Source organism: Periplaneta americana, chromosome 6 (assembly GCF_040183065.1).
Source record: "Periplaneta americana isolate PAMFEO1 chromosome 6, P.americana_PAMFEO1_priV1, whole genome shotgun sequence".
Classification (NCBI taxonomy): Eukaryota; Metazoa; Arthropoda; class Insecta; order Blattodea; family Blattidae; genus Periplaneta; species Periplaneta americana.
The window spans coordinates 60,132,682-60,159,474 of record NC_091122.1 but is presented as its reverse complement, the minus strand read 5'-3'; the positions used below and the strand labels follow the sequence as shown (position 1 = coordinate 60,159,474).

Genomic DNA, 26,793 nt, shown 5'->3' with positions numbered 1-26,793 from the left:
CACATTAAATTTGATAAAATTTACTAAAATATGAAGATTTTACCAATTAACATGTAAGTAAAAGATTACATAGCATATAAAGCGCATTATAATGTGAAAGTGGAATGAAATTTGTATGGATGTCCATGATGATAATTGGAGTGATGGTAATATAAAATTGAATATACTATTGAACAGGTCTAAATTCACTACTTCCACTGCGAAGCTGTGACCTATGTAGTGGAAGATATATCAATTTAGTATAATTAAAGGAAAAAAGTTGTTGTGCATACACAAGTCCGGAGATAGTCTAGAGCAGCGTTTCTCGAACTTTTCTGAAGTGGGGACCACTTTTTTAAGTCAGGACAGTTCTGCTGACCACCTTACTCTTGTTCCCTTCGAAAGCAAATTGATCATTTATGTAGCATATTTTAATATCAATTTACATACATTTTAATGTAGAAATAATTAATTAAAATTAATTTGATTAAATTAATTTTATATTAGTATTAACTAATTAAGTTAATGTTAATAGAAGAAAATTTCTTATATCGTCATCTGCAAAAGGAGAAATAAAAAAAATTAATGCAGAAACATGCCAGATTTTAACAAGTAAAGATGTAATTTTGCATGTTCTGTTATTGGTGTACGACGTACAGTACGTGACCATTTCAAAGTGGAAACTATTAAGAAAGTCATAAGTACATGAAAAGTTTGGTACTTGGTCTTGTTATGAATTCGGGTAGTCCCTAGCTGGGTTACAGGAGGCATGGTGTCAGGTGTGCACAGAAAAGATAGCGAGAAATGCCACGTTCATAGTGCTTAAAACCCCTCTTTTTTTTTCTTCTTCTTCTTCTTCTTCTTCTTCTTCTTCTTCTTCTTCTTCTTCTTCTTCTTCTTCTTCTTCTGAGAGTAGAGTGGGAAGTCGATAGACAGTTAGGGTAAATAAATTTCATAAAACGTTAGAACTGGGAGAAAAAGTGAAAGGCGATTGCCATGTGTCATTTACAAACTCTCAGATTTTCAGTTATAGTGTGATATGCAATTCATTTGAATTTTATTTTTTCTTCTGTCTTTTTTGAAGAACAAAAAGGGCATATCTCGAGGACCACAGGTGGTCTGCGGACCATAGTTTGAGAAATGCTCGTCTAGAGTAATTTACCAACATTTTGTTGGTGCTCCTTGGGGAAATAAGCTTTCAATAATAGTGTGGTACAAACTGTAGTAAAAGGAAAGACATTATTCTGGAAATATTCTGGGATTTTAAATTCCACAATTTGTTGGCTCTAGCCAATTAAAATTAGTCTGACAGCATAATCTGTCATGTCTTGGCCAATATTCTAAGGGAACTTGCAAGTAGTTCCAAAACATTCGAGAAATACTTTTATATTGTTACGAAAACCTTAAATTTTAAATGTAAGGAACATTATACTTTTAGAATCTGAAATTTTAGCAACTTTCTTTCACTTTTGTCCAGATCGGAAGAAGGATCTAGTGAAGCTGCAGCTGGGAGAATATGTTTCACTTGGGAAAGTGGAAGCAGAGTTGAAAACGTGTCCAGTGGTAGAAAACATCTGTGTCTACGGTGATCCTACTAAACAGTACACAGTGGCATTGGTTGTGCCAAATCCTGCTCATTTGATGGCTCTTGGCAGTAAACTGGGCTTGAGTAATCTGAACTTCGAGCAGTTGTGTGTGAATCAGACTGTCGAGAAAGCTGTTCTTCAGGAAATAGGAGAACATGGAAAGAAGTGTAAGTTCATTTGTTTTTGTACTTCAAAATAATTACATCAGCAAACGACACATCAAAAAGGGGGAAGGGGAATTCTGTTAGATTAGACTTGGAGAATATTGGCAAACTAGTTATGCATAGATATGTACTTTATAAACGGAGCATTTAATAAATGGATGCAATATCATTGATAATTTAACATACACCTTGAGACTTTATCTTAGAGATAGTACTTTTAACAAATCTTTAGAGATAGTACTTTTAACAATCAAGGCCAAACTCTGTCCTCTAGGAATCATAACCTGCACCTCATTTCAAATTTTCATTCTTCACTTGGTGGCTCTACGAAGTCAAGTATTCCAGCTTAAGGCTGAGATAGTTTGTCAAGCTAGGTCGTTAAACTGGTAGAATAACTTTTAAGATTGAACGGGAGTACTGAACAGAGGTATAAAAAAGAAAAATGGTGAGAGGTGGCTTGTTAGTACCTCTGATCTCACATGAGTCGTATAGATGCAAATCCTGACATTTCCATCTTTAATTTTTCAGGAAATGGAAGAAAAAAAATGATTTACTAACAAACTATGTTAGATAAAATGTCTAAACTGTACTAACCGTTTAAAGACGGAACTAACACCATAATTATTCCTTTAAATGGCAAGAAATGTTGGTTGTTTTCTATAAATATGACGATGATATGGAAATGTCTGAGTTTGTTTTTTAATGATTATCTTAATTTTTTATTAATGTCCATTATAGCATTATTTTAAATCTGCCACTAACAAAACTACATGAATCTTACATACTTATTTATAATATATATTTCATATAATATTATTAAAAAACAAAAGTAAAAAATTAATTCAGTGTCAGATGTAGTACTAAGACTACTTCAGAATTACCACTTCTTTTATACATTTTTCTTTGCAAAAAAATGTTTTAAACTTATGTGAAAGTATCCACAGTTTATATTTTATACACAATATTATAAACCTTTTTATTTAGAAAAAAGATACTAAGAACTACCACTGCACACAGTTCAAATCCTCAATAACTCCACTTCATTCTGTGCTTCACAGAGGCATTCTTCCACTTGCTGTGTGCTGCATTATCAACCACTCGCCTATAGAACTCTAGGCCACTTTGTTCCTTCCACTCATGGCTGAAATGACATTTTAGTAGTGAATCAATATCAGAACAATTTTCTTTTTTAACTGGCACACCTAAGGATAAAAAAATTGACCTTGTCAATGTTATTACTTTTTTGAAAACCGAATTTGCAAATCATTGACAAGATCTGTAGAATGATTCACCTCTGGTTTTCAGAATTCCATTTTCGAGTCAGGATCATCCTCTTATTCTCGTTGAATTTGAAATGCCACTGCCCGGGAATTTCCATAAGTTTAGCATACTTTTTTCAGTCATACTGCTGCGTCTCTACCAAGTTTTGTTAAACTAAATTGCTGGAATATATCTTTATACTTGGGGACTAATAAATAATTGTTTCTTTTTCTTGCAATTTTTTCATTTGCCTGAAAACCCTATTAGAGGGAAGATAACTATGGCCTGCTACCAGAAGTACTTATACTTTATTACTTTATAATATTTTAAGTAACAGTCACAATATCCAATTCACCAGCAACAAAGTACAGCTGATAAGTGATAGCAAAGGTTGGTAATCATGTGACTTAATTTGCATCAGGTATTGGCTAACGAAAATATCGGAGATTACATCTCACTGCTCAGAGAAAATGTGGCGTTTGAAACTAAACCAAGCATTTGCAGTGTTCAAATGAATAGGAATTGTCGCTATTTGCTTATAAATTATTAGTGAACATTTATATTTCAAAGTGGAGAAATTTTTGCGTGAAAATCTCATTTTTGCTGAAAAGTGGAAATGTCAGGGTTTGCATCTATACAACTCATATCAGATTGACCATTCCCATGTTATGAAATGGCAACATAAAAGGAGAACAACCACCAGAGTCTTCACCATCAAAAGAAATTTTTTGGTAATGACCGCTAGATGGAAGTACAGTTGCTCCATGCAATTCCATAAGGGTTATAATGTGACTTCTTTTGTAGTTGTTAGGTGGCAGCATAGTGAAATTGATAAAAGTGGTTGTCAAGAGTAATATTTCTGTGAAATTTGAAAATTTATGTTCCAAAGAATTACATTAGCGTTCTCTTTTTTCTTATTTTCATAATATACTTTCTTACAGAGTACTTTTATGGGGTAATAGTACTCATATTAATAAGGTTCGTATGTTAAAGCTATTACCTATCTTCGTAGTGTATCCAGCTATTTGCTGACAACACGTGTTCCACTATGTTTCACTATGAATTTCTTCCTCTTACAAATTATGGGTAAAAAGCACGATGCTTGTTGTACTGTATATATCAGCAGCCACATTCCAAAGATGAGGTGTATTCAATATGTATTGGAGAGAATTGTCCAAGATTACAAGGATTGCAGATTTTAGATTAGTGAAAAAGCTATTAGAATTATAACAAATTCATCAATGAAGGCACACTGCAGACAGTTATTGTGAATGAAAAAAATGACTAACATCATTGTATATTTATCAAGCCCTAAATTTTGTCGAAGATAATTCACAAATGTTGACACATAGGAATGATGTTCACCTATACAACACCAGAAACCTCGACCTTTTTTATATACCTAAGTGAAGGCTAGATAGATGAATAGATAGATAGATAGATAGATAGATTTATTTGTTCCATAATACTCTTACATTTGCTTTATAGCATAGAATAAAGAACATGTCCAATTCTTACGTTTAACAATAAGATGCAATACATATAAAATGCAAATATGAAATATGTACAGAATTAATACCTTAATAACAGTAATATTTTATACAATGTAATATGTTTACCATTTAATAGTATTATAATATTTAACAGTACTGTGAAATGTCAAGAATTCACCTACAGAATAGAAAGTGTGAGATATTAAGTAATTTTTTAGTTTTACCTTAAATAATGCAGGGTTTTGGCTACGATTCTTAATGTCTTCAGGAAGACTATTGAACATTTTTATCGCCATGTAACGTACTCCCCTTTGAAAGCATGATAAATTTGATTATGGCGTATGGCTAACCAAAACAATGAATAATTATTTTATGTCTTTAGAAATTGCAAATAAATTTCCGACACATGTTTTCAATCTGGAAAGGAAGTCTTTTAACAGACATGTCTCTGGTTGGTTGATAAACAAACCCTTTTATGATAAGAGTTTTTTAATGTTAATATTGTTTGAGGTTTTTGATACAATCGTTTTTTTATGTCTGTTATTTATTTTGTATACATTATTTGATTTTGTCAATTGCACAAATTTGTGTTCACTGACTGTACAATACTCAATATACCCTTTATTGGAAAGTCAAGGGTGAGTGGTGGAGTGAGATGCTGTGAATGGAAACGGTGATAAAGGAAGGTGTAGTTGTACATGCTTCGATTTTTGAAGTCTAGCACACTGCTATTCCCTTGTTTAGTTGGGTTTTCGTGATTAATGGGGAGAGGGGGCATATGGGAAGACCATCGAATAATATGATCAGTCGATTGCAAGGAAGATAAGAGATTCCACTGTATAATAATTTTCTTAACTTCCTTTCAGGATATTGCATGTTCCGAAACTGATGAAGTGTTAGTTGTATATAGTGCTTTACTAAAATGTACCATAAAAATTAACTGAGTAAATTTAACTTTTTTTAAATTCATTTTTACAGGTAAACTGGAAAAGTTCGAAGTTCCAGCTGCAGTTAAACTCTGCACAGAAGTGTGGTCTCCAGATATGGGTCTAGTTACTGCTGCTTTCAAGTTGAAAAGGAAGGACATTCAAGACAGATATCAGCACGAGATTAATCGTATGTACGCTTCATGATCTTGGAACTGACTCTATTGAGTGAAATTTCTGCGAGATTATGTATAATCTACTAGAAGCATTTCTCAAGGTTGTCTGGCAAGAGAATTAAGCTGTAGCTGTTTGGTCAGGTTGTGGGGTCATTCAGCAGGCTGTGGTCCTACATTTAGTTTCGTCATGTAGCAGAATTGAGTATATTTGCAGTATTTTTTTTTCTTTTCCCCCCAAATTTACGTAATTTTGCTGTGAGACTTTTCTTGTGACAAAGCTGAAGTATTGTATACAGTTCTTTGCATAATGAAGCCAATAACAGTATTTTGCATAAAATGTTTTATATAAAAATGTTTTGCTCTTGCATATGGTACATGATTTTTCTATGTATGTGTAAATTTTCCCATGATTTTCAAAATAGTTTCTGAAGTGAATTTGGAAGTTGGAGTGCTTCGGCTCTGAACGGACAAACTGTAAATGGAATCAAGTGAATTTTGTGAGTTGAACAGACTTGTGTAATGTTCTGACATGCTGTGCATGAAACAGGGATCTTTTACCAACAATTTGTGTGGTGTTGAAATTTAGGAAAGTGCTAGTCTAATTGTGTTCCCAATTGCAAGGACGTGTAAATCTGGCCAGATCAACATGGCTTCATATGAATTGCACTGCACTAACATCACATTCATCTGGTAGGCGACATTAGATATACTAATTATGTGATAATCTATTTTTGTATGTACCTTTATTCTGTTTGGTTTATATGAAGATCACTTCGCTTCTTGCTTATGTATGTCTGAAATTAGCATTGTACCTCTTGGTATTAAGTGTAATGAATACACGAGAAATTGTATGTTACGAATGTTTGTGTACATAATTTGTTGGGGCTCATCTTTATAGCCCAAGCTGTATATATATATTTTGTGTTTATTGCATATTCCCCCCCCCCCCCCCAATTCAATTGGAAAGTGCCGTAATCTCTTCCATCAAATGTAGTTTACTAAGTTCAGCTATTTGAACTGGTGGATTCTCTTCAATGTTTAATTGTGGAGTATGGATTAGTGCATTGAGATCTCTTTCATTCTTGTTATATTCCCCTTTCATTGTTGAAACTGAGCTGTCATGTCGGGGAACACTGAAGCTTGAATGTGTGCGCGTGTGCGTGTGTTATTTATCTTTTATAAGGATATATCTATTATATATATTGTCAAAATTACTTCAGATCGTATATGCACTTTCAGTGAATTAATTTAATCTGCAATAAGGTACACAATTGAGTGGACTTGGTGCATCAGTTTATACAAGTCTTGTTATATACATTGTTTGTATGTGCAATAAATTTGAGAATGAAGTCAGTTAAAAATTTAATTTTGTCCACATTTAAGCATTTGTCATATTGAAATTAAAATAAATTATGGAATGTTTGAATAAATCTTTTGATTGGAAGTTGTACTATATGGGAAATTCTTTACTGATTAACTCGACATTCCATATTTGCATCCCTTCCACTTTCCATTTTCCCCATTATGTTCCTTCATCTTGAAACGGATGTGGGTGAGACTGTAATTTAAACTTAGGTGAGTTTATATAAATGTAAACAAGAGGGACTCTGATAATAATCAAACCCTCGGAACATCCTGTGTTCATTAAAACTACATAAATGTATTAGTTTTATTAAGTACATTCTAATTTCATGTATGTAGCTGTCCATTGTTCCTTGCTTCCAATGAAATGGATAATTAAGGCTTATAAATTAAGGGAACTGTAAAATCATATTCTTAACCCCTGGCAGTATTCACGTTAAATGAGGCAAATGTATCTCTTCTTTTTCTTTTGAGGGTATTTCCACTTGTCAGCAGTTACCCTGTATTCCCATCTTCCATATTTCGGTCTAGGCAGTCCCCTTCCTTCAGATTATGTTGCTTCGTCATTTGGATTACACCAGACTTCTATGATGCTCTTGGCTATCCACGCTTTCTTCTTCCAGAAGGTGACCAATGGAGGAAAGTCTTAGGAAGTCTTTCACAATCCATTTTATTGACGTGACCATACCATTGTAGAGTTCGTCTTTCAGTTCTCTTGATAACAGATTCCTCCATTTCCATTAGCTATCTTATATCTTCATTTCTCTTTCTTTCAAACCTAGATATCCTGGCCCCTCTTCGGATCCCATCCATCTCTACTGCCAACATTCTACTTTTCTGCCTCTACTAACGTCCTACTCTCGGCACCATAAGTTAAAATACTCTCAATGACTGTTTGAAGGATTCTCTTCTTTGTCAACTAAGATTCCTACTTCATAGAATCCCATTCAGCATTTTTATCGAGCTTCTTGAAATGTTTAAAATGCATAACAGTCTTGATGGTCCCTTGAGGCAATATAATATCTTTCCCTCTCCTCCAATAACTAGATAGACATTGTCTTCATATTGACTCCAAGACCTCAAAACTTCAAATGCTTCCAAAAGCTTTATCATACATTTAGCATCCTCTCGACTTCTGGCTATGACAACCTGGTCGTCTGCAAACAATGAATGCATCTCCTACCACAAAATTGCTACCTACCACTACAAACGAGACGACTTCGAAGTGGGGATATAATTATTTGTTTAATCATTTATACTTGCTGTGGAAGAAGTGGAAAGCAACCAGCATAGCCAAGAGAATAGGATTTGCTGTATTTACCTGCATAATGGATGCATCCCAATTGTTTGCGTTGAAATTAAAAAAAAAAATCCTGTGTAATAGATGCATCTTATTTTAAACGAAGATCCTTTTAATAATATCGAAAGTCGTAAGATTGAGTGCACTGCTTAAGTTTGAATTCAAGTTTTTTTTAACAATGATAGCAGTGATGCTGAACCTGACAGTGTATGATGTAAGGGTAGTATTAATAATGATATAAAAGCCTTTTCAGATAAACTCCAGAACATGGATTGCACCCTTCCCCTCTACCCCCACCGCACCTACCTTGCAACTAGCTACTTTCCTTGCAGACTTCTCCCTCTCTTGTGTTCTCACGCTTCATCTCTCTCCATTTGAGAAATGCGCCACCTCGAGGTGGGAGGGAAAGGAAGAGGGAAATTACCCTCAAGCAGGTAATTTTTTTCCCCCCACATCTTATGTTGCCGTTCTCCCCCCCACCCTATATTACCCACAGTTCCCACTGTCCCCTAGTGACTTGGGGAGGGGATGGCAGGTGCAATCCATGTTCTAAAATTTTCCCGTTAGTGCAATATATTGAAACGGTTTGTTTAAACATATGTTATGTGGTCAGTCATCAACGCTTCTTTGTATTTAAGCAAGCAGAATTATCATTTCGGGCCATGACGAAAACATTTCTTTGCTTAATGTGGAAATTTCAGATAGACCTATTGCACTATGCTAGAATTTTGAACGTAGCGAAAAGTAGAAGTGAATTCTCAGGGAGAAAATACAGACTGCTACTACAGTGGAAAAAGTGATGTAGAACATGATCGTAATTACAAGATATTGTTGTTTGAGATCATTGACAACATCATCATGCAGATCAGTAAAAGATTTGGGGATTTAGAAAAATTTCGTTTCATCTGCCTTGCTGACACTTCCAAATTTGACAATTATAGTAGAAACTTCCCACATGATCCGCTTTTTTCACTATAAGCTAGCTATTTGAGCATATTAAAAAAAGATGCAGGTTCTAAAAACTGAACTTCAGTTTTATACCAGAACGGTGAATATAGGAATGTACCAGTTGGGAAAGTGCTAGACTTCTTCGTGACACAAAGATATATTTGGAGAAGTGTGTAAATTATATTCCCTCATTTTAATACTACCATCTACTAGCGTGTCGGTCGAGAGGAGCTTCTTGTGTTTAAACGAATAAAAACAAAACAGAGAAACTCATTGTCACAGTAGAGACTGTTAGCGTTAGGGAATATTTCGCTCCAAAAATATATGTTGGACAAGATGATGGAATCACAGCCCCTCCATGAGAACGTTATTGGCAGGTTCGCAGCCCTGAAGGAACAGAGGATCAACTTAGTGTACAAAAGATAGGTAAGCAATAAGTTGTTGTTGTTGTCGTCTAGTGCCTTGTATCTGGCAATGAAGCCATTAGCAGTCGTGCTTTCCAATACTTTTGAACTGCAGTTTCTTCTGATCTTAATGCTTCACAGGTGTGCAAGTGGTCTTCATTCATTTCTGCTGGATTGTTACACAGGACACATATGGGTGAAGCTGAGATAACTATTCTGTAGAGATGACTTGCTAGACAGTCATTATTTGTCAGTAGTCTGAAGGCTGCAACTGCTGTTTTCCTTGGTCTCTGGGGGATTATATTTGGGTTGGAAAGTAGTGTAATCCATTTTTTGTCTTTAGCTTTTGATTCTATTTCTTGTAGGTATGAATGAGAAAATTTTGTAGTGATCAAGCGTTTTATTGAGGAATATGAGAAATTAAATTTAGACTTTTGTTTTATTGTGCCTTTCTTTGCAAGTGTGTCTGCGGTTTCATTCCCCATGACTCCACAGTGTGCTGGAATCCATTGGAGATGGACAATCTTATTAACTTTTTGGAGTTGTGTTAACATTTTGTAGCATTCTCGTATTTTTGTTGACTTCCTTGTAGCATTTGAACATATTCCCTGAATTGCAGCTTTAGAATCTGAAAGAATTACTGTCTTGTTATATTTATTTAAGGGAAGATTTAATAATTGTCGGAGAGCAACGTGTATAGCCTCTATTTCACCATCATAATTTGTTGTGTCTCTGCCAACAGAATGATGAAAGGAAAAATGTATACATGTAACTCCAGCTCCAGTAAGGTTTTCTGTGGTGGATCCATCGGTATTTATGTGTAAGCAATAAGTATAATATCTTAATTTACATGTACCGGTAAGTGCGTTGATAGCTGTCAGAAATGAATACAATAAAAAACACTTTCACGATTGAATATCATGGGAATTTATGGGAGGGAATTACTTTAGTTACATAGAGTTCCGATTATCAATGCAACTAGCCTACATGGCCTTTGAAAACCTTCCAATAATTTTGTGCTTCACCTCCTTTTTCAGGTACGAGCCACTACTGAGATGCTTTCTCCAGTCCGTGCCTATTTCAGATTTCGGAGTCTGTAAACCAGGCTTAAACCCTTTTTAACGGACGCCACATCCACTCTAATGCACTCGGTACCATTCTTAACCTATAGTGTGTATAAATCTGGGGATCTACTTACTAGAATTAATTGTACTGAGAGGCAAATGTCGCAAATGGTCCCCACAGCGCAATGCATGTGCGATGTTTTATATATTAATCACTCCTGGTTTATTTCGGTTTACTAAAATGGGACACAAGCGAAAGTAAATTTTAAATAAATAATTCGAAGTAAATTAAACTTAAGATGGATATATTCTAATAATTAATGTGTACTGAATTCAACGAAATGCTTCACAAAATCAAACCCCTTTCCATTCCTGATTATAAATTAAGTCGGCTCTGGGCATGTATTTTGTTTAAAAAAGTCAGTTTTGCTAGCCACATGATAGCTTTTCTAGTCTTGAGTATATATATTTCAAAATCATACCTATTTCAACCAAATAACTAATTGCGTTTTCCTCCTTGTTCCAGCAAATCCAAACATGTTTGAAGAAAAGTGAGTAAATGTGCAAAAAAAATGTTGTTGTTTTCTAATGCCAGGCGTTTGACAATAAAGTCATTTGACCTCTTGCACTCCAATATTTTTCAAAGATATTATCATGGCCAGCCACTGAAGGACAGATTTTGAGGTGTTCCGAATCCATTTCTTGGTTTGAGTTGCACAATGGGCAGTTAGGGGACTGATATATTCCAATTCTATGTAGGTGTTTGGCCAAACAATCATGGCCTGTTGCCAATCTAAATGCAGCTACAGACGATTTTCGTGGTAAATCGGGAATTAACTGTGGATTTTGATGCAGAGAGTTCCATTTTTTCCCTTGAGATTGCAAAGAAAATGTTAGCCTGTTTGTAATCTAGCATGTACAAAAACTATTTAGCATATCACCTGCATTGCTTATGCTAGGCATGAAGACTGTAGTGACACATTGAATTGTAATTAAAAGTATGATGTTACAGCATCATGACACTTTTAACTCGATTCTTCTAGTAGGAAAAACAATGTTTATTTAAACTTGTACAGTAGTATGTTCTCAAACATTAGAATTTCTGCTACTTGTTACACATTTGACTTCAGATACCTACGTATATAAGAATGTTTTGAATTACTTCATTTAATTAAATAGGAACACCACAAAATATTAATTTGGTTTTGTTTCCCTGGTAAAAGTAGCAAATTTTTCATTTTGCATGTCTTGACATAAAATGCACAACCATATTGATTTCTACCCCACTTCATCAATAAAATTATGAATTTTATTCCAGGGATCAGTAAATCAATATAAATGCAGTTACATTTTAAACATGCATGCAGATCATACTGTTTCATATTATTTAATTTCCTCATTCATTCATTCATTCATTGTTTTCTGCAAACCCAGAATTGATATTAGAGGAGAAAAATTCGCTCCAGTGCCAGGGATCGAATCCAGGTCCTTGGTTCTACGTACCAAAACTCTAACCATTGAGCTATGCCGAAGTTCAATCCACAGCACCGGATCAAATCCTTCTCCTTCAGTGGCGTAGCTCAATGGTTAGAGTGCTTGGTACATACAACCAAGGACCCAGGTTCGATTCCCGGCACCGGAGCGAATTTTTCTCCTAGATTATCAATTGTTACCATAACAGATGTATTTTGAAAGACCAAAGAATTAATCTTTACTTAAACTCAGAATTCTCCAATCTTTCCAATTTTCTGCATTCCACTTAGTCTCCACATATGATCCATATATCTTAATGTTGGATATCATGTAATGTACAATTTGACATTGTATGTATTGGGAAGTTCACATGCATGAGCCTGTTACATAGTAAGCTTACATATACTTCAACTTTGCCCATTTCACGAACAGTATTGCTTCATATTGCCCTATAAATTTCGGCATTTTAATAAGTGAAGTCAAATATTCAATAGACATTTCTAGCTTGTAGATAATTATTGAAAGAACTGGTCTGGAAGTAGATTAAAAATGTTCAGTGATAGGATTATCAGAAAGGAGTAGACAAGAAATACTGTTAAAAATATTACTGTTAACCAGTTCATACTAGTTCTACTGCAGTATTTTCTATGTGATTTAAGATTTAGGAATCTTATCTTGTTGCTGAAGAATCTTGCATCGCTGGGTAGATGTGATAACCGAATATGCAACAAAATGTCGCAGCATGTTTACTTAAACAATCAGCAGTAATAACACGTTTTGGCTTATCTCTCGAAATATTTGATCAAGATCCGAAGTATCATCGAAAACAAACAGGGTCCACCTATAATAGATAAGAACTCTCCTGTGACGTGAAAAGCAAATGGTCTGAAGGTGCAGAGCTCATTGCAGTCGTTGCATTGCAGGAACATGGGCAGCTTTTGGATAGAAGGCACCATAGGCGCCATAAAAGCTTTGGCTTTTGTGTGCGATATCATCACATATCCAGTATACCTCATATTACACAGGCCATGGGAAAAGAAGACTTTATCAAGAAGAATTAAAGTAAGTTCTGATAACAAACAAAAGCTTCGTACCCACTGAGCATCCTGACATTGCTACTTGCATTTTCGCATTGAAACTCAATAACTGAAGGTGTAGAGGTTCAAGAAAAAGTATTTGCCATAAAAAAAAAACATTCAGAGGGAGTATGTTTCATTATTATGGAAGCAAATAACTTTCAAAATTGAAAATAAATCTGAAAAATTTTTATTTGAACACCTAATGAACTTAGTTTGCAGCTTATGCTGCACAAGCCACTAGTTGACTATAATGCAATGTAAAAGCTGTAAGGCATAAATGACTTTTTTCTCTCATAACATTCAGGTACATTGTAGAAATAGAGCAATGCAGTTCTGTAGTCGAGAATAGAAACAGACCCAAATCTCATTTCATTGAACATAAATTCATAAAAATAAAAATCGAAAATGCATTCTTTAATATAATATGTATTCTGACTTTTACCACAGTCTAGTATATACAGTCACGAAGCTTGAGTTGTGAGGGTGCTAGGAACAAAAGACTATGCCAGTAATATTTCACATTGTCTGTAATGAGGTGATATTAGCAATCCTAGCGGTCAGCAACTATCTATGGATGCATATTTACTACGTATTGAGCTTCGTGACTGTATATACTAGACTGTGCTTTTACTGTGCTGGAATTGTTTTATTGTGATGGATGCCATTTTTATTTTTAAAAGGATAGTTCAAATGAATCGTGACAATGTGGTTAAAAAATTCAATGTAGTAAAAATTTTGGTTCTTGGTCGAGTTATAAACTTACAACTAATTCAGTATAAAAAATGATTAAAGCAGTAGATGATTATGTAGAATGAACGTGAAATTTACTATGCTACTCCAAAGTTTCCAATTACAGGCTTTCAGATAAGATCAGAAAGTGATAAGGTTGAAATACCTACTGTACAGCAAATTTGTTGCTCCTGTTGTGTTGATGCTCTACTTATCTGATAATTTTACAGCCTGTATTAAATATGATTACAGGAGAGTTGTTAGTTGTTACTTTGCATTTATATTATGCCTCCAAAAAATATGAATTGATTTGTTTCCTGTCTGTATATAGACTGGTATCTATACTTGCGATAGTAATGAAAAAAATAATTTCAGATGATGTTCTGCAGTAAAATCATTGATAAGACTTTCCTTACAGTTGGATTATAAATCTTCATTTAACGTTTCAATTATTGCTGCTGAATTTACGTACCCATAATGTTCACTTCACTTTTCCCTCTTAAAGGTAAAAAAGGTAAAGGTATCCCCGTAACATGCCATGAAGGCACTTGGGGGGCATGGAGGTAGAGCCCCATGCTTTCCATGACCTCGGCACTAGAATGAGGTGGTGTGGTCGGCACCACGCTCTGACCGCCTTTTACCCCCGGGAAAGACCCGGTACTCAATTTTATAGGAGGCTGAGTGAACTTCGGGGCCGTTCTGAAAGTTTGGCAACGAGAAAAAATCCTGTCACCACCTGGGATCGAACCCCGGACCTTCCAGTCCGTAGTCAGCTGCTCTACCAACTGAGCTACCCGGCCGCCTCACTTTTCCCTCTTAATTTTTGTAAATATTACTAATGTTTAAATTTCTTAATTACTTTTTACTAAAGATTGTCTACTTTTGTTTTAACGAAAGGACAATTTTTATGAATTTTAGGAAAATGTGTTTGTTTAAAATAAACATTTTCTACTCTTACTACCGTACTTCAAGAGTATTACATTGTGTAACTGATTTTTGATATGAGGTATGATTTGTGTTTGGGAAGTAATGTAGGTAATGTCTATTTTCGTGTAATATTCTTGGTTCAGTCTTCAAAAACTCAAAGTAGTCTTTGAAATGAGTGTTCAACTATGTGATAAATAATACACTTTGTTTTCGTAAGAACGTTAGGGTTTTTGGAGCATCTTGCTTTAGGAAACAAATTAAAGGAACATTTTTTAAAATAGTAGAAAAATGACTTAAGCAAATTAGGAAATACACGGGGAATCATTTGCTTAGACCTACTTTGTGTGTTGTATTAGTCTATATATATATATATATATATATATATATATATATATATATATAGTTCTTTTGCGTACTCTAATACAATGCAAAAATGCACCGTGGGTAGGTGAAAATTAATATATAGTGACGAATATTACTAAACTCTCGCAAATTCTTAACGGTCATTAGTCTTCTTCTTTCGCACAAGCCTCCATTTGATTCCATACTTGACAACAATAGAATGTGTATCATAATTGGAGTAATGGTTTTAAACTGTATATGTTTTGTTGAAGGCCCAACCTGTTGGTATAGAAGAGAAATCCATCACATACCGAAGTTTACAAGATCCTCGTGAAGCCCATGTTCAGCTATTGAGGGAAGGAGTGGATACAATGGAGAAGATGCTGCATTATGTTGCAAAGCTGCACAAGAATAAGCGTTGTTTGGGGACACGGGAGATCATTGCTGAAGAGGATGAAATCCAGCCTGACAAACGGGTATTCAAGAAGGTGAGGTTTAATTTCGTGGTCAATGTTTTATTTTGTCAATGTGTTTTGTAACTGCCTTCTATGGTTGTGATAGCAATGTTTCTGGTGAATTAAAAATTAGTCGTTAAATTTAGCATAGTTTCTCATGCTGCATACTACATAGTAGTTATTTTAGGGGAAGATATATCGAATTATTCAAGATTCATTGCATTTACAAACTCTTAAGAGTGGAATATTCAACCTGCTGTAGTCTGTAGCTCAAGGATCTTAGTCTTGCTTCCTTTTCATATTCTATAAGTGTAGACAAATCCATGTATTGTAGGTCCCTATCACCACAGCATGGCACGTCCTCAGGTTGCGGATAGAGGAGACGGCCTCCAGATATGGAGGGTAGCTGTGACTATATTGAATAAGAGTCGTGGACAGCCGATAAGGGGTGGTCCTCCAGTTTGGGGGTTGGGCGAAGGGCTAACAACCCATCACCGTAAAAAACAACTTGTTACGAATCCATACAATAACAGGAGAATGGAGACAGTTACACAACGCAAAACTGCACATATTGTTTTCTTCACCTGATATAATTAGGAACATTAAATCCAGACATTTGAGATTGGCAGGACATGTAGCACGTATGGGCGAATCCAGAAATGCATATAGAGTGTTAGTTGGGAGTCTGGAGGGAGAAAGATCTTTGGGGAGGCCGAGACGTAGATGGGAGGATAATATTAAAATGGATTTGAGGGAGGTGGTATGTGATGATCAGACATCGGATTCTAGGGCAAATGCCTATTTTGTTTCTTTAGGAGAAAAGTAAAAATAATTATTAATATTTGTGTTTCATGGAAATTGAAAGGTATTCAAAGAGTTTTATAGTGCCCTAAAATGCCCTAAAACGGTTATTAGAGCCTAATTTGTTAATATTCGCCTAAAAATGCCTAACTCACTGTAAAGTTTCGCATTTTCCTCTTACTTATTATAATTTATACATGCATTCACTGCGAAATTTAAGGCATTTAAAAAGTGGAAAGTTTGCTTCACACCGGCCATGAAACCATTGATAAAGGAAACAAAATGTTTTGAATCTCACGACACTCGCAATAGATTTCACCGAATTTAACATGTTTGGAGGCATAAATGCCGACAAAGAACCAACCTTAGTTTTGAAGCAGGCAACAATCACAACATGTGCTACTATCAATTCAGAGATATACTATACTATAAAAATGACTGTTTTCGGTCTGAAACCGATTAGCTGTACTGCCCTTCAGAGTGTCATAAAATCACAATTTTTGGAGAAAGAGTGTTTTTGAAATATTTATGAAAAGACGTAAAACTGCGAATTAGTAGGGTAAACCGTTACAAAATATTTAAAAGAATGGCCCTCCTAGTGTTAACTCTACCAGGAAATGCAACAATAAGTGGAACTTTGTATTTTTGTCCAATTGAATCTCAATAACAACGGTTCATTTGAATGCTCGTTAACAGTTGCTCTTTCCCTCACCTTATTTGTGTTGAGAAGTTTTGAGCGGTAGGACGTTTTCCTGTGAAGTTTAACGCGATAATGCCGAAAAATATAAGTGCAAAATCTACATTGATCCGGAAATGGCTAACAGAATATTCAGAATTCACTTATGATGGAAAAATAATATTCTGCAAGATTTGTAGCAAACAGGTATGTAACAATAGTTGAAATATATAAATTCTATTAATTTTAATGAGTAGGCCTATAATATTTATACATTGACTGAGCTATCCTGAGGTATAATTCTTTTTAAGACCACTACACTTTAACCTTTTAAATTCCGATAGTTAAAGTATTTGCAGGTCATTAAAATTTTGATTGTTCGAACCCACTAACTTTGTGATAGAAATACGGCAATACAACAATTAGGATTTTATTTTAATTCAGTTTACTTTACATTTTTAGATTTCGCAAGAAAAGAAGTGCCACCTAAAGCAGCATGTGCAAGGAGCGGCTCATAAGGCTAAAGCTCAGCAGAAAAATCAACTGCAACAAACTTTACTAACACAGCCTACTTCATCCATTCTCAGCAGCAATTTCTATGCTGATTTAACCAGAGCGTTTGTTGCTGCTAACATTCCTTGGAATGCAATTGAAAATCCGGTTTTAAGACAGTTTTTACAAAAATACTGCAAACAAAATATCCCATCTGAGTCGACCCTAAGAAAAAATTACTTAGAATATACAATGAAACTTTAGCTTCCATTCGGGAGGATATAGGTGATTCTTACATATGGGTCTCTGTGGATGAAACCTCAGATCCTATGAATAGGTATATAGCAAATATGGTAGTAGGAAAACTTAGTCCTGATGGACCTTCGATTCCACACCTCGTATGTGTTAAGGAACTTTCGAAAGTGAATAGCCAAGCCATTGCTTATTTTGTAAATAAAGGCCTACAGTCTTTATACTCAGGTAATATAGACGATTCTAAAGTTCTGTTGTTTTGTACTGATGCTGCCTCATACATGGTTGCTGCAGCTCCACTTCTTAAAACATTTTATCCTAACCTCACGCATGTAACCTGTCTAGCACATGGCCTTCACAGGGTTTCTGAAACAATCCGGAATGAATTTCCTCTTGTCAATTCGTTTATTTCTAACACAAAAAAATGTTCTTGTAAAGCCCCATCCAGGATTTCAATATTCAGAGAGAACTTTCCAGATATCCCACTCCCACCTTAGCCGGTTGTTACACGATGGGGAACCTGGATTCAGTCAGTGGTGTATTATTCTATGTATTTTAAAGAAGTGGTCACAGTTATTGATAAATTACCTGAAACTGATAGTGCAGCGTGTGTGAAAGCAGTGAAAAATTGTCTGAATGACTCACGAGTGAAAAACGATATTGCCTACATAACATCAAACTTTTCTTTCATACCTGCAAGCATTGAACAATTAGAACGTGAAAAACAATCTCTTTGTAGCCAAATAGCAATAGTAAAGGAAGCTCAAGTGAACATACATTCTGCTTTGGGCGAAACTGGGAAAAAAGTTAAAAATAAGTGGGACAACGTATTAAATAAGAATGTAGGATTTTCATTGTTGGAAAAAGTATCAAGAGTGATATCGGGGGAAAGTGTAAATGTTCCAGTAAGTATTGATGTTTCTATTGTACCTAATTTAAAATTTGCGCCTCTCACATCAGTTTCGATTGAAAGAAGTTTTTCTGCTTTCAAAATGATTCTCAGTGACAAAAGGCAAAGGTTAACTGTGGAGAATTTAAAAAAATTCTGGTGGTGTACTGTGCAGATAATTATAATAAAGTCTGAGCATGGAACTGAATTTCAATAACTTAAAATGAGTAATCTTGATATCAATAATCATTATTTCATTAGTTTCAATATATTAAATTTGTGCAGCTCTGTTTATAAATATAATATAGTATTCTTTTTTAATGTTTAAACATACTTTTTTGTGCGTATTTTAGTGTATAACTAAACATTTCAGTGAAAGAAATAAGTATGATACCTTGATGTGCCTAAAATGCCTATTTTCATTAAAATAGAGCCTAATTTTACAAATTTTGAGCTTATTTTAGGCGCCTAAAACTGCAATTTTTAGTGCCTAAAAATCCGATGTCTAGTGATGATAGAGACTGGATTAATCTTGCACAGGATAGGGACTGATTGCAGGCTTATGTGAGGGTGGCAATGAACCTGTGGGTTCCTTAAAAGCCATTTGTAAGTAAGTGTAGACAAATAGTCTAAATTTTGTTTTTACAAATTATTCCGACCCATACATTGGTAACGTATAGCCTAAACTGTTCATTTGCCGCGTGTTTGTATATGTGTAACAATAATTTGATGAACATGACGTACTTTCTCGCAAATTTTTCGCATTTCAAAATTGTTCTTTGTCATATTGCAAAATTGTTTACTGTTTACATAGCAAAACCTCTAATGGAATCTCACAGGACACATTATTTGTGTTATAAATTGAGTTTCTGCTTAATGTAGGTGGGGCCTAATTAGCATGTACTGTACCTTAAGTCTTTACTTTTGGTCCTGAAATCACGGATATAAAAACAGATATTTCCAAATAAGACATATTACCTAGATTATAGAGTAGTTTATTGCTACAAACTTTCCTTCATTAAAGAGTTGCCACAAGGACAGTGTTATAAACAATTAAGTGAATGTAACGTGTTTCGTTAACAAACTGAAATATGAGGTTTAAAATTTAAAAAAATATATATAATCACATACATATTGCCATAATCATTAATCAGTTCTTAAATTAACAAATTATTGGATCCATGAAGAAGTTTCCTCAAAATTGAAACAGATCCTCCTCTTAGTACTGATACTGGCCAATCTGAGTGCTTTATCTAATTCCACTGATGCCCTGAAATTACCAAGAAATTTGTGGAATGGTCCCCTATACTCCAGTCATCAACCCTGTTACTGTCAAATTGTATTTAATTTTGTAATAATAAATTGTGGGGCCATATGTAGAATTTTTTCCTGAAAATCAACTTCTTTTGGCTGACCACAATTGAGATTCAAAACACACGAAGCATTAAAAGACTAAACTAGTTTAAAAATAATACAGATGTATGTAAGTCCGTGATCTGGTTTCGAAGTAGGCCTAATGCAAGAAAAATAAATTTAAAAACTTGTTTTAAGAATGTTTCCTAATATAGCTTTAGTAGAATTCCTCTTAACTGGCACCAAAGGGACCATGCTAGTTCTGGATTCGAGATTTTGCTGGATAATTGAATGGATACCAGTATAGAAAAAAGTTTGTATTTCATGGTGCCAAATGTTGAAACTGCAGCCATGTGAAGCTTATTTCTCTATCATTTGTTCATAACTGAATAAACAAAAACTGTGTGGATTTTCCTTATTAAAACATATCACACAACATAAATAAAATATAATTGAATTAGGAATTTGCAAAAGGGGACTAAGTCCGAAAAGTAAATTTTAAGAAAACAACAAAAAAAAGCTTTTTGTATGGATTTGGATGTATAACAGTCCAAACATGTTGTTACACAATTTAAATGTGTACATTCTATAGGACTTGATTCCTTTCAATGCTGAAATTCAAGAAGAGTGTATGGAGAGCCAGAAACAGGTATAAATTCAATTTGCAAAAAATATGGACTTGGTCCTTTTTGCAAATTCCTGATTCAGTTCTAAGTTTGAATATTCACTGAAAATGGAAGTTTGCGCGAACTTCTGATGTGGCAACACTAACAGCCCGAACATAACTAAATAAACATAAAAAACTGTGTGTATTTTCTTTATTTAAAAACATCACACAACACAAATGATAAACATAATTTTAGGTAATATGTAAGTTTGTGTGAACTTCCTAATGTGGCAAAACTGATGGCCCAGACTATGGCAATGTGACAGATTTAAACTTTTTTTCTGGACCAGCCGAAAGTGCCATTGTTTTGATATTGCCAGTTATTTCGGTGCTGGTTAAGAGGGATTTTATTGTAGCTACTTAAAACCAAATTATGCATCATCAAAACAAAAATCTTCACCATGTTCTTTCTGAACATGGCAATCTCTGTTGGTTCACGAGAGATATTAAAGATCATTCTAGCTTTTCGTTGTATATAGCAGGTGTCTGTAACAGGAGTGTTGGGAATGGGAGTTCATTTGATAGGCTGCCTAAACAAGTAGCTGGTCAGTGTTTTAAAGTTTCTAGAATGTCCAACCTTTAGAAACATTTATATCCTTCGTGAAAGTCCCTTTTTTCTTGAATGCCATGTGGGAAGTTGTACAGTGAAGAAATATTATTGAAAGTAATAAATAAGTACAGCTTTGATTTTGCTATAAATGACAAAATTTACATAGGCTACTCTCCATTATAGTCGAGATTTTTCTTTCTGTTTCTGTTAAATATGGGTAGTTCTGTAGAACTTTGTAGCAGTAAATTAACAGGACCAGGATTCTCGTTTATTGCAAGTTCCCTTACGCATATATGGATATATTTTAACTACTCAGAAAACATAAATGAAGTCATTTGATACTCTCAAATAAAATGAATTTCAGATTTTTGGATGGCTCTCACAACTGATAAATCAAGTGAATGAAATGCTCTTCACTGAAGTAGTTGACACCTGGGTTGACATGCATAGAATTCCTCCAAAACATGAGAGCCTGGGGTTATAATGCTCAGCTCATTTCATTTGTTATCTTGTGCAAGAAAAATTATTGAAATCATTTGAGGACAACAGGGTTGCTGTTTGCATTTTTTAAAAATTGAACATTATATTTAAAGTGCATAATTGGCCTATAAATTGTCTGAAAAATGTCTGTGCAGATGGACAGACGTGCTCATAATCACTTTTGCATTATCACAGGTACTCAAGTCTTCTATTTTCACGAGAATATAGAAGTAGTTTTCAATTTGTATCATTACATTATTTTCTCTAATGACGAAATAAAAAAGAGAAATTTTTCAAGTAAATCATTTTCACGCAGTTTTGGTACAACGATCTCAAACCTCGGTTTTTAAAGCAAAAATTAAATGTGTAATTCTCAGATAAATTGACTTCTAACAAGATTAGGAATAATAAAATTTGTTCGATATGTAGGTTATGTAGTCATATGTATATATGTTGTCATGTATCTGTAGAAGTATAAAAACTTGTTTTTTTTAGTACAGAGAATTTTGTATGAGAAATTAGTGTCTCAATACAAATTTCCAAAATGTTAATATTGCTTTATTCATTTACATGGATAATTGTTCATAATAAATGAATGGTGCAATAAGCAAAAGGACATTGACATTTTTTTAAAATATTCGATTTTTTTAAAGGAATTCAGACATATTTGTAATAGCAAGTGGTTTCTTTGCTTTTGAAATGTGGATCAAATAGTAGTGATTAATAGTACATTATGCAACGAGCCTATAATGATAGTAATTAAGACGCGAGGATGTTTATGAAACGAGCGCTTGCGCTCGTTTCATAATTTTCATACGAGCGTCTTAATTACCATTATAGGCAAGTTTCATACGACTTTTTATGCTCGACCATATTTCTAATTTGAAATTATTCATAAGTATTCATGTTTTTCTTAAGTGACTGGGGAGCGAACTGACCTTGTGCAATCTCGTAAATTGTGAGATGTGCACAGACGCGAAAGTATTGATTTTTTCCAAGCAACGAATGTCGACGACCTTGGTATAATCTAGAGAGTAAGATAAACGTTAAACTTGATATAACCTTGAAATTGAATTCGACATTGAAAAACGAGATGACAAATTGAATTTATTTGAATATTATTTACAATTAACGCTAATTATTATAGTTACAGAACAGAACCTTCTGCGACAGTATTGGATTTCCAGCCTGCGTGATGTTTTGCTAGTTGTCTTTCGATTGCATATCCGAGAATAATCGAAAACCTGAACTTTAATGAATACGTGTACTTTAATGACATGCATTAAAGGACTGCTACCAGGTGTATAATTACTACATTTCAGCATGATCGAGCATAAAATAAAATGAACCATTAAAATAGAATTAACTACTACTTAAAGAGCAGAAGCTAATGCGACAGTGATGTTAAAGAAATGTATCATTTCTTGGTTTGTCTGCAGCACGGATCATTTATTAAATTGCTTTCACCAGACTGATCAGTTAAAATATTGCTTTTTATAGTACGTAATGGGAGAATACAAGTGGAAAACATTCCAAGAAGTTGAAGAACTTGCTGCTAGTTTTGGTCGTGGATTGAGGCTGCTTGGACAGGTTCCTCGAGCAAATGTTGTGATCTTTGCTGAAACTAGAGCTGAATGGCTAGTGGCAGCTCATGGTTGTTTCAAACAAAGCATTCCTCGTAAGTTTTGTACATCATATTTTACGTTTTATTAATAAAGAGTATCTTCGGTGTACATACACACACATACATGCACGCAAATGCAGACACACAAAACTTAATAATTGGGCCATCTTTAGAAATCAGCAGGCTTTTACAATTTGTAAAACAAGAGAACATCTAAGTTAAAGCCTGATCATTCTCTTGTTTTACAAATTGTCAAACCTTTTGATTTCTAAACATGGCCTGCTGATTAACTTTTTATACACCAGGTTTCTTATGTCAGTGTTAGATCCTTTTGTCCTATACCCAGAAAAAATACATGGTGTATGCGTGTCTAGTCTATATACATGCATGTATATGTAGATACGTACAACTTGGGATTTAAAATATAGATGAAATAATATCTCCTTTTTTGAGACTCTCTTGTTTCTTTCCAGTGGCAACCATATATGCTACTCTGGGTGACGATGCAATTGCTCATGGCATAAATGAGACTGAAGTGTCTTTAGTCATCACATCACATGATCTGTTGCCCAAATTTAAGAACATACTAGCAAAGACACCTAAAGTAACACAAATTATTTACATGGAAGATCAGCTTGTGAAGACGGACCCATCAGGATTTAAGCCTGGTGTAGAGATTGTACCATTCACTGAAGTTATAAGACGAGGATCGACATCTGATATAGGTAAGCTTATCATTTAATTGAATGTCCTCTGATTCTGAAATTTTACCTATAGATTTTGCGCAGTTTTTTTTGAAGATGAGAAAAGCTGTTCTTTTGATTTGTGATGCAGTGGAAGTCATCATATATGCTTTCTATGATCACGAAATTCACCAAAATTTAGTAAATAAGTTGCTTTCCTCGAAAGTCCACATTTTTTTACAGCTTTTTGTACGGTATTTCACATGAAATACAAATTTTCTCTTAAGATCTCATTATGCAGTGTCACATATAGTGCCACCTCAACTAGTCGTTCGCTTGTGAACTATGTTGCTTGTCCTCTGATCATGCGCACTGCCTCCTTTCTGATACTTACTCGTATAATAATAAAGTATCTATGCGACAACTTCTTTAAGATTGTACATATCAGCCAGAACCTCAGAGGAAACTGAAGTATTAAGTATTAGCTTATCAAAATTGTTTATTTGAAATCTATATTATAGATCATGTCGACTTGTGTAGAATATCACACTGGAAGATTGCAACTAGTTTAGAACTAATGGCCTTACATTAATAAGGATAATTTTTGACATCTTATTTTTGTAAGTTTAATTATGAAAATGATCGTGTGAAAGTTAATACTTACTTACTTACTTACTTACTGGCTTTTAAGGAACCCGGAGGTTCATTGCCGCCCTCACATAAGCCTGCCATTGGTCTCTATCTTGAGCAAGATTAATCCAGTCTCTACCATCATATCCCACCTCCCTCAAATCCATTTTAATATTATCTTCCCATCTACGTCTCGGCCTCCCTAAAGGTCTTTTTCCCTCTGGTCTCCCAACTAACACTCTATATGCATTTCTGGATTCGCCCATACGTGCTACATGCCCTGCCCATCTCAAACTTCTGAATTTAATGTTCCTAATTATGTCAGGTGAAAAATACAATGCGTGCAGTTCTGTGTTCTGTAACTTTCTCCAGTCTCCTGTAACTTCATCCCTCTTAGCCCCAAGTATTTTCCTAAGCACCTTATTCTCAAACACCCTTAACCTATGTTCCTCTCTCAAAGTGAGAGTCCAAGTTTCACAACCATAAAGAACAACCGGTAATATAACTGTTTTATAAATTCTAACTTTCAGATTTTTTGATAGCAGACTGGATGATAAAAGCTTTTCAACCGAATAATAACAGGTATTTCCCATATTTATTCTGTGTTTAATTTCCTCCCGACTATCATTTATATTTGTTACTGTTGCTCCAAGATATTTGAACTTCTCCACCTCTTCAAAAGATAAATTTCCAATTTTTATATTTCCATTTCGTACAATATTCTGGTCACGAGACATAATCATATACTTTGTCTTTTCGGGATTTACTTCCAAACCTATCTCTTTACTTGCTTCCAGTAAAATTCCCATGTTTTCTCTAATCTGTGGATTTTCTCCTAACATATTCACGTCATCCGCATAGATAAGCAGCTGATGTAACCCGTTCAATTCCAAACCCTCTCTGTTATCCTGGACTTTTCTAATGGCATACTCTAGAGCAAAGTTAAAAAGTAAAGGTGATAGTGCATCTCCTTGCTTTAGCCCACAGTGAATTGGAAACCATCTGACAGAAACTGACCTATACAAACTCTGCTGTACGTTTCACTGAGACACATTTTAATTAATCGAACTAGTTTCTCAGGAATACCAAATTCGATAAGAATATCATGTAAAACTTCTCTCTTAACCGAGTCACATGCCTTTTTGAAATCTATGAATAACTGATGCACTGTACCCTTATACTCCCATTTTTTTTCCATGATCTGTCGAATACAAAATATCTGGTCAATAGTTGATCTATTACGCCTAAAACCACACTGATGCTCCCCAATAATTTCATCTACATATGGAGTTAATCTTCTCAAAAGAATACTGGACAAAATTTTGTACAATGTCAACAAAAGTGATATTCCTCGAAAATTACTGCAGTTAGTTAGTCTTGTCCCCCTTCTTAAAGATAGGTACGATTATGGACTCCTTCCATTGTTCTGGTACAATTTCCTTTTCCCAAATAGCAAGTACAAGCTTATAAATTTCGTTAGATAATGCGCTTCCACCCTCTTGTATTAATTCTGCTGGAATTTGATCGATACCTGGAAACTTATAATTTTTCAGATTTTCTATCGCAATTTCGGCTTCAGAAAGTGTGGGTTCGGGTATAAATGGCTCAGCAGTTTGTATTTCAATTTCGTCCCGATCATTTCTATTTGGCCTATGTATATTTAGTAGTTGTCCAAAATACTTTTTCCATCTGTTCAGGATTGAATGAGCGTCTGCAAGCAAGTCACCATTCTCATCCTTGATCACGTTTACCCTTGCCTGATATCCATTCTTGAATTCCTTTATGCCCTTATATAAATCTCTAATGTTTTTATTTTTAATATTTTTTCTACCTCATTCAGTTTTTCCTTCAAGTAATCTCTCTTTTTATTCCTAAGCGTATGATTTGCTTCCCATCTTTTATTGAAATAATTATCTCTATTCGCCTCAACTGGATCCTGTAAGAATTTCAGTTTTGCCTGTTTCCTTCTTTCTACTACCATGCAACAATCTTCATCAAACCACGGTTTCTTTTTCTTAGTTTCATAATA

At 34.6% G+C, this 26,793-nt stretch overlaps 2 protein-coding genes across 7 annotated transcripts in view; both read left to right on the top strand.

Annotated features, from left to right (window-relative positions):
* LOC138701358 (fatty acid CoA ligase Acsl3-like) overlaps positions 1–7,034 on the top strand; it is a 139,358-nt gene extending 132,324 nt beyond the window's left edge. For all 4 annotated transcript variants that reach the window (XM_069828166.1, XM_069828164.1, XM_069828167.1 and 1 more), the window contains 2 exons: positions 1,457–1,732; positions 5,461–7,034. In XM_069828166.1, coding sequence (XP_069684267.1) covers positions 1,457–1,732; positions 5,461–5,615 — 431 coding nt within the window. In that variant the 3' untranslated portion in view covers positions 5,616–7,034. The remainder of the gene's footprint in view (positions 1–1,456; positions 1,733–5,460) is intronic.
* Positions 7,035–11,169: 4,135 nt separating this feature from the next.
* LOC138701359 (fatty acid CoA ligase Acsl3-like) overlaps positions 11,170–26,793 on the top strand; it is a 45,167-nt gene continuing 29,543 nt past the window's right edge. Inside the window, exons 1-5 of one of the 3 annotated variants that reach the window (XM_069828168.1) lie at positions 11,170–11,213; positions 13,059–13,197; positions 15,485–15,700; positions 23,328–23,505; positions 23,925–24,176. In XM_069828168.1, the coding sequence (XP_069684269.1) occupies positions 11,200–11,213; positions 13,059–13,197; positions 15,485–15,700; positions 23,328–23,505; positions 23,925–24,176 (799 nt within the window). In that variant the 5' untranslated portion in view covers positions 11,170–11,199. The remainder of the gene's footprint in view (positions 11,214–13,058; positions 13,198–15,484; positions 15,701–23,327; positions 23,506–23,924; positions 24,177–26,793) is intronic. The other 2 variants (XM_069828169.1, XM_069828170.1) reach the window with 2 other exon arrangements.